The 9,761-nt window shown below is 41.0% G+C and overlaps 1 protein-coding gene across 1 annotated transcript; it reads right to left on the minus strand.

Moving 5' to 3' along the window:
- Positions 1 to 805: 805 nt before the first annotated feature.
- On the minus strand, positions 806 to 1,337 carry LOC140811187 (uncharacterized). Its single transcript, XM_073169057.1, has 2 exons — positions 1,072 to 1,337; positions 806 to 968 (listed from the first exon to the last, which is right to left on the minus strand). The coding sequence occupies exons 1-2, from the start codon at positions 1,335 to 1,337 to the stop codon at positions 806 to 808; spliced, it is 429 nt and encodes a 142-aa protein (XP_073025158.1).
- Positions 1,338 to 9,761: the final 8,424 nt, after the last annotated feature.

The raw sequence follows: 9,761 nt of genomic DNA on the forward strand, positions 1-9,761 counted from the left end.
ACGAAGCTGAGCTTGATCAGACCTTGAGCTATGTTGAACAACCGATACAAATTCTTGATCGAAAAGAAAAGAAGCTCAGGACGAAGACTATTCCGTTAGTGAAAGTCCAATGGAGTCGTCATGGCATCGAGGAAGCGACTTGGGAAACAGAAGCGTATATGCGATAAAACTATCCCGAACTATTTACATGATGTAAGTAAATTTTCAGTTTTGATTATATTACTTGTCATGTATGTTTGATAAGTGTCAAAGATTTCGAGGGCGAAATCATTTCTTAGAGGGGGAGAAATGTAAGGCTCGAGATTAGTAGTTTTCATTAAAATGATACTGGGAGGATATGAGAATGCAGGTCATAAGATGAAAGTATCGAATATTTCATGAACCATGGAATTTTGTATGAGCCTGGCCGAAGCCACACCGCACCTGCGGTGCTGGGAAACAATGCACCCGCGGTGTATGGACAAAAAGTTGGCCATTTTATCCGTAGCATCACCGCACCCGCGGTGCAGAAGGACCGCACCCGCGGTGACAAGACCGCACCTGCGGTCTTGCAGAGACCGCACCCGCGGTCGCTATTTTGTGAAAATGATAGGGTTACCGAGAGCATAGCGCACCCGCGGTGCTAACGTGACCACACCCGCGGTGCTGCATGCGAGAAATCCATCATCTCTTCTTAACTTGACACATGGCATATATATATATATATATATATATATATATATATATTTTATATATATATATATATATATATATATATATATATTTTTTTTTTTTTTTTTTATTACAAACGAGGGGGGTCACCCGGCTAATCACAGTTAGCAACTCTAATCTTCCTCAAAGAGCCTACTCCCATCATGTCGTCTTCCATGATCTCTTGAATACCTGTAGGAGGTGCCCATACAGTCATGTATCCTCTATTGTACTTGAGTGCCTCCGATGCCAGGAAATCTGCTGCTCGATTCAGCTCCCTATAGATGTGGTTGACTCTAATTTCCCAGTTTCTACCCAAGAAGTTCTTACAAGCTGATATCAAATTAATAATAGATGACTTGGGCTTCTCTTCTGTCGTACCACTTCACCACTTTCTCAGAATCGATTTCAAGCACCATTTTCTTGTACCCCGAATTCCAGGCTAGTTCCAATCCCTTATAAGCTGCCCAACATTCTGCCTCATCAATGGCTTCAATTATCTCTTCCGACGTATAAAGGCACTGTGGAAGCCCAAGGCGCCGATTGAACTTGTGGCACTCGATAACGAATACTACGTGGTCAGATTCGCATCCATGGATGACTACGAGTTTGCTAAATTTGAGGGACCGTGGATGATTATGGATCATTATTTGATTGTTAAAGAATGGTTCCCCAACTTTGACCCACGATCAGAAACTACAGAAAAACTATTGGTATGGGTGAGATTCCCTTGCCTTCCACTCGAATACTACGATAAGGATTTCTTAATGAGGATCGGGAGCAAAATCGGAAGACCCATTCGAGTTGATCAAGCAACTAGTCTGGTCTCAAGAGGAAAGTTTGCTAGAATGTGCGTCGAAGTGGATATCACTAAACCACTCCTCGCAAAATTCATGTTAAGGAGGAAAGTTCGAAGGATTGAGTATGAGGGTATCCACATGATTTGATTGGCATGTGGGATGTATGGCCACCGGCAGGGGGAATGCACAGAAACGGAGACCGGGAAAAACTTAGAGGAGAGTACGGTGCCGGAGAAGGAGGGACGAACAGAGAATGATAAATTTAGGAAACCATTAATCCCTGCGGAAATCACGGAGAATTTCGGGCCTTGGATGATGGTATCGCGAGCTCCTCGGAGAATTGACAGGAATCAAAATGGAAACAGAGATAAAGCTGGAAAAATTGATAACAGAAAAGATTCGGAGAATACATTGCCTAATAAAACTCCCATGGGCCATGCAAAATTTAATATACTAGGGGATGACCAATATTATGAACTGGACCCCAATGAGGATGGGCCAGAAAGAATGGAGGATGGGCCAATCAAGACAAATAAACTAGATGGCAAGGGGAGAAGGCCTAATGTCCAAGTGAACAGAAAAGAGGATCAATTGGAGCATAACAATAGCAATACTCAAATGAATACGGTGAATAAGGGACAATGGTGGAATACTAATAGGGGAAGGAATGGAACTCACAATGGACATAGGCAGGCTTCTGCGGAAGATGAACATGTCCTGGTTCGAGGCTCACAAGGAGGTAAACATATATTCCGCGAGGTAATCAACAATGAGCATCTCAACTCTAATTGGGAGAACCACACCAGATTGCCTATTGAGGAAGAAACAGAACACCACCAAGACCCTCCGCAACCATTTAATTATTCTGATGGAGATGTCCTTATGCAACACGTAGTAGAGAACAGTGATGAAGAAACAGTCAAGGAGACGATGTTGGGCTATTTCTAGCCCCAATATAGATGCTACCTTCTCGACATATTGTTCCTGTAGAGGCTATCTAGAAGCGAATAAGTTTAATCCTCCGACTCCTTGGTTTATGAATTTTATCGTCTGGAACTGTCAAGGTGCGGCTTCTAAAGAACTGAATCGCATCCTCAAAGATATGATTAAAATGCTCAATCCAAGCATTCTAGGCTTGATAGAGCCTCGTGTTTCGGGTTCTCATGCAGATGATATTTGTAATAAGATGGGTTATGTGAATTGGCTCAGAGTTGAAGCAGTAGGATTCAGCGGAGGAATTTGGATCTTTTGGAACGAAGATATTCAACTGGAAGTTATCTCTTCTCATCCTCAATTCGTGTTACTACGAATAGAGGCCAATACTCTAACACCCTGGTTCTATCCATAGTGTATGGCAGTCCTAATCCTACTCTCCGTAAGAAGATGTGGCAAGATCTCACTAAAGAGAAACTTAACATTGGGGGACCCTGGATGTCCATCGGGGACTTTAACTCTGTCTGCTCAGAGCACGAAGTTAGTTCCTCCCGAGGAGTGGCCTGTAACAGGAGTACCGGACTTACTGATTGGATGTTTAACCAAGGTCTCCTCGACCTAGGTTTCGTTGGAACTAAATATACCTGGATCAGGGGGCTAAACAGCAACACCTTTAGAGGAGCTAGACTGGATAGAGGAGTGTGTACCTTAGAGTGGAGGGAACGGTTTCCAGAAGCCACGGTGACACACCTTCCCATTATCCAATCGGATCATGCCCCACTCCTAGTTAAACTTCATGATCGTCAGAGTTACAGAGGCCCAGGACCATTCAGATTCCAGGCTGCTTGGATGACGCACAAGGACTTTCATAAAGTTATAGAGCAAGAATGGCAAGATTCTAGATCACTCAAGGACAATGTGGATAGGCTGGCTAAAACTCTTACGGATTGGAACTACTCAGTGTTTGGCAATATTCACAAAAGAAAGAAGGCACTTACAGCTAGAATTGAAGGAGTGCAAAGATGCTTGAGTACCCATCCCTCGAACAAACTTCTTAAACTACAGGATAAACTGATAAAAGATCTTGATCTGGTATTGGAACAGGAGGAACTATTATGGTTTCAAAAGTCTAGAGAGGAATTGATCGTCTCGGGCGATAGAAATACTAAATATTATCATGCCTCCACCATAGTCAAAAGAAGCAGAAAGAACATTACTACTCTAGCAGCCGAGAATGGAGAATTAATCACAGATGTTGATCAATTGAAAAACACTGTCCATTGCTACTACTCCTCCCTTTTCCAAGTGGATCCTAACTATCAGCCATCAAATATGGATAAAGGGACATTCCCAGTACTATCAGATACCCTGTCTAACTTGCTCCAAGCTCCTTTCTGTGAGAAAGATATAAAGCAAGCTCTCTTCGATATGGCACCATTCAAGGCACCCGGCCCCAATGGAATACCCGCAGGCTTTTACCAAAAAATGTGGCACTCCATAGGTAATTCCTTATGTGGTTTTGCACTCAACTTCTTTGAGACAGGAGAGCTGCATAGTGGTATAAATGACACCCTCATCTCTCTTATTCCGAAAGTCCCCATCCCGGAAAGTGTATCTCAGTTTAGACCGATTAGCCTATGCAATGTTAGCTACAAGATAATCACTAAAACAATGGCTAATCGACTGAAACGTGTAATGCCTGACCTAGTTGGACCCTTCCAAAGCAGCTTTGTCCCAGGGCGCCAAATTTCAGATAACATTATAGTGTACCAAGAGGCCCTACACTCCATGAGGAAAAAATCAGGTGGCACAGGCCTTATGGCTATCAAGATTGATTTGGAGAAAGCTTATGACAGACTCTCGTGGGATTTTATTCGAGATACTATCAGTGAAGCAGGTTTTAATCCAGTTTGGGTCAGGAACATCATGGAGTGTATTGAATCGCCTAGGTTGTCATACTGTGGAATGGCGAACAACTAGACTGGATCAAACCAGGTAGAGGAATCAGACAAGGTGACTCAATATCCCCGTATATCTTCGTCCTCTGCATTGAGAGGCTCAACCATCTTATCTGTCAAGCGGTTAATTCGGGAGCCTGGAAAGCCATCAAACTGTCTAGAAGAGGCCCTAGCATCTCTCATTTGTTATTTGCTGATGATATGGTTCTATTCGCAGAAGCTTCCAGCGAACAACTTCAAGTCATCTGGGATATTTTAAACAAATTTTGTTCGTGCTCTGGACAGAGAGTGAATCTGCAAAAATCACATATCTTCTTCTCAAAGAATGTGGAGAGATCAGTGGCCAATAATCTGTCCTCTATGTCGGGGATTCCGTTGACAAAAGACCTCGGCAAATATCTGGGTGTACCATCTATCCACGGAAGAGTCACTAGTAGCCTTTATCAACAAGTTCTTGATAGAATACAATCAAGACTTGCAAGCTGGAAAACCAAGTGCTTGAACTTTGCAGGGAGAAAAGTATTAGTTAAATCAGTGCTTAATGCAATACCCCTCTATTCCATGCAAACAAGCGCCTTACCGGTGGGTATCTGCTCCAAAACTGAGAAAATAATCCGTAATTTCCTTTGGGGAGGGAAGTCAGGAGAACACAAGTGCCACTTAGTGAGATGGGATATTGTTACGAGGCCTAAACATATGGGAGGACTGGGAATCAAGAGTCTACATCTTATGAACCAAGCTTTCATGATCAAACTGGGATGGAGATTACTGGAAGAGAAGAATAGTTTATGGGCACAAGTCCTACAGAACAAATACATTGGCCCAGACCTAAACCGAATGGTGTTCCAGCCTAAAAGAGGCACATCCAATGTATGGCAGGGAATATCCAAAGTGTCGCATTGTCGTGGAACAAGGTAGAAAACGAGTACTGAGGAATGGCAAGACTTTATCCTTCTGGAAGGATATTTGGGTTGGAAATGACCCACTAAGTAAGTCATTACTTCATAGCATTGACTTAGTGGAGGAAAATAAAAAAGCTTGTGACTACTGGCATCAAAGGAGAAGGGTGGAACTGGGATGCATTAAAGGGGAAACTTCCTATTCATGTAGAAAACGAATTGGCCGGATACATGATCAGCGAAGATGAAAATTTAGAAGATTGCAGCTGCTGGGGCCTCTCCAATAATGGGAAATTTTCTGTTAGATCTGCCTATGAGCTGCTCACTAACAACACATCTCGGATAAGTGAAACCTCATGGGAAACCATATGGAAACTGGATGTGCCGAACAAGTTAAGATCTTTCCTTTGGCAAGTTTGCCATGGGAAGATTATGAGTAATGCTGAGAGAGTCAAGAGGGGTTTTACAACCAACGGGAGGTGTGCCCAGTGCCAGGACTATTTGGAAGATGCCGACCACATTTTTCGCAAACGTAAGGCAGCAAGAAGAGTCTGGAGGAGAATTATGCCCAACAGGTACTACCTATCGTGCTTGGATCAGAATTTTGAGGAGTGGATTATATCGAATATTCGCAGTAAAAGAAGGCTCTCTATGGCTATGGACTGGAACATTGCGTTCGCAATCACAATCTGGGGAATATCGAATTGGCGTAACAAACTGGTGTTTGAAGATAAGCATGTCGACGAAAAAGTAAGGTGGAATGGATCAGACATAAAACAAGAGAAACCATAGTAGCTTTTGCCTCTAAGAGGGTGATGCCTCTGCATAAGGCGGCCTATGCTACATGCAGAATTAAATGGACAACTCCACCTGCCGGCTGGAAATCCATTAACGTCGATGGCAGTTGCAATCATAAGGACCGAAAGACTGGCGGGGGTGGTATTATGAGAGATGATCAAGGAAGATGGATCAGGGGATTTATGCACAATATATATATATATATATATATATATATATATATATATATATATATATATATATATATATATTTGGTGCATGACTCGGCCATTTCTTCATTCCAGCAAGGGAGAACCGAGAATTCCATGGAAAAGCTTTAAGTTTTCATGGCTTAAAAACTAGATTGTGCAAGATTTAGCTATCTGATTTCAAATCCGAGCTTAGATTATTGATCCTTGCATTAAGAGCTTCAAGGTGATGTAAGTTTCCTTCATTTCCACCATGATTCAGATTTTGTAGATTAGGGAAATTGTAATATGATGGTTATATTGTGTTCTTAACATAGTAAACATAGTATATTCACAAACGGATTGAATATCGAATAGCATACGCAATTGTTATGGAATTTCAGATGGTGGGAGTTGAATTTTGTGGAGATTATGACTTTGTTATTGATGTGGCGAGTTGTGGATAATCTACTAATTATTATTGAGAGATTAGTATCGAAGAATCAGAACATTACATTAGCGTATTGTATTGAGGTTGAAGTGTGAATGGTACAAGATTTACTTTGAGTTATGTTTTGATAGAGTGTATCTTTACATTGCCATTTCAGACTGTCATTGGTAAGATTCGTCTTCAAGACCTCGACATCAGTAACGGTTTAACAAGAAAGGTATAAGCCATGTTTTGTTTGGGAAGATACAACTCAAATCAGATATCATTTGAGTTTCCCAACCAAAATCACATACTAGATTTATTGTTTATCTTGAATTATGATTGTGATTTGTTTATAGAATTGTATTCCAATCTTTTGAGATGTTTATGCATTGTTTACAGATTGTTATGCATTGCATTTAAGATAGGGAGTCTTGACATAAACAGTCAAACTTCTAGATGTTCGGTGATATCACAGCTTAGGAGAAGATTCGTCTCCTATTGTAGATGTGGATACAGATCAGGCCGAAAGTCTAGGAATAAGACGTACCGTCACCCCGATTGGGAGGGTAGGTGATAGATCGTCTTATTCACACCGGGATCCCTAGAGTTCTAGTCGAGTCGAGTCCAGACATGGGTTGATTCGCATTGCATTGCATGTTTATATGGATGACATTCATTATAGCATGTTTTATGTTTAGCTTGATATATACTTGTACACATGTTTATACTGGGATTTGTTCTCACCGGAGTTTCCGGCTGTTGTTATGTCTGTATGTGTGCATAACAACAGGTGGGGCAGGATCTGGGTCGAGACAGAGACGAGATTGATATAGCGTGGAGACTACAGGTGCAGCATAGGACTAGTGGTTTTTAGTAGACTTGGACTATATGTATTTGCTTTATTGTATTAAACACTAGTTGGATGAATGTACTAGAACAAGATATGTTTGTATGTTGTAATATAGATAAAAAAAAACTTGTGCTTGTGTACATACATTAGAATTAATGTTGTAAAGCAAAAATTTGACCCACTTTTTATATAAATGATCCATTTAATCCCAAAGAAAAGAGTTAGAGCCCGGGTCCCCACAAAAATTATAAACAAATTTATAATTCCCCTTTTCGGCTTTATATTAATTTTGAATCGTATTCAAAATGAGGGTTTTTAATTTTGAAAGGTCTCAGCATTAATTTTATTTAAAAAGCTTGCCATGTTTGATCGTATGTTTTCCGGATTCATGAAATATTTTTATATCATAATAATAACGTACATACTCATTATTTATAACATATCATGCATATATTATAAACAGTAAACAAAAAAAGGATGATCAATCGCCCTAATACTAATGGCCCGTGTGAGATAAACACGGGCCTAGGTCCAATCCTTGGGAAATAGCATGGGATGCAAATGCAACTATTATATTAGCCTCCAATATTTACATGTCTTCGATCTTCATAATTATCAAGGCCACCATCTTCCAATATTGATCTTCCACTATACTAATATTTACAAATAAATATCCATGGCAAATAGAGATACATCTCATGGGGTGGAGATACATCTTCCAATATTGATCTTCATAATTATCTCGTGTTTATTGCATTAGTTTTATTTGTGTTTGCCTTGTGCATGCATGCATTTCATTTAAATTTTGTTCATTTTAGAGTAATCGTTTGCGTTTTATCATGTCTCACTTGTATGTGACGAATTTCCAGGAAAAATGGTCGGAAAAACCAAGAAGGAAGCAAAGTGTCGAAGACAAGGAACTTTGGACAGAATAAGCGGCGCCGAGCGGTAGATTTCTACCGCCCGGGCGCCAAATACGACTAGCAAGGAGAAGAAGCCAGAAAGGTTGGCGCTCGGGCGGTAGAAATATACCGCCCAAGCGCGAGAAGGTGCATCCGAAGACAGTTGTGGGGACCCGGGCTCTAACTCAATTCTTTTGGGATTTAATTGGATCTTTGTTCGAAAATGTGGGTTAAAAATTTGCTTTTAACATTAACTCAAATGTAAGTCAAAGCATAACATTGTCTTTATAAGAAATAACCAACATAATGTACATACATGTCTGTCGAGTACAACCATACACTAGTGTTTACATACCAACTACAAACATAGGTGATAAAAATCTAAATTGAAAACACTAGAAATCTTTCATGCCCGAGATCTCCACGCTATCATCAACCTCTCATTTAGCTCGTGACCCAGATCCTGCCCCACCTGTTGCCATGCACACATACAGACACGACAACAGCCGGATAACTCCGGTGAGAACATATCCCAGTATAAAACATGGATGCATGCAATGTAATAATCATGTACAAAAGCATAGCATATATCAAGTAACATGAATGAAAATCTAAACATGTAGAAGAATACAAATCTGTATTCAACATTTAAATCTTGACTCGACTCATTTCTAATCTAGGGATCCCGGTGTGAATAAGACGGTCTGTCACCTACCCAACCACTCGGGGCAACGGTACGTCTTATTCCTAGACTTCGGTCAACTCTGTATCGAGGGTCTACACATATAGCAAATCTGCTCCTATGCGTCGATACACCGAAACGTCTAGTTTTGGCAAATCTGCCAATATCTCCTATCTCAGGACTCGAATATACCTCAATAAATAAGACATTACATAATCAAATGTAATAACAATCTAGTATGTGATTTAGGGAAACTCGTATCAAATCTGAATCGAGTTGTGCAATCCCAAGACCACATGAATGATACCTTTCTTGTCGCACTGTCTGTCGAGATCTCGAATCAAATGTCAAACCTGTCACTTCAAATATCCTTAGCTAGCCCTCGTCGCAAGGATCATGAATCCGGCCTCGAAATTAAAATCGGAACAAAAAACCACTCAAAATCTCAAGTGCAAAGACTATAAAGAAGTGAACTCTCTCCCCTTGCTCTTGCTTCTCGGCTGCTGAAAATGGAGAAGAGATGAGGTGCCAATGCAAGCTTATATACCCCAAGCCATGTGTCAACATAAAAATGAAAGGTGGCATTCGCGCATGCAGCACCGCGGGTGCGGCAACTCAAGAGCGCGGGTGCGCTGTGCTCTCGGCAGCA

Source organism: Primulina eburnea, chromosome 14 (genome assembly GCF_022965805.1).
Source record: "Primulina eburnea isolate SZY01 chromosome 14, ASM2296580v1, whole genome shotgun sequence".
NCBI lineage: Eukaryota > Viridiplantae > Streptophyta > Magnoliopsida > Lamiales > Gesneriaceae > Primulina > Primulina eburnea.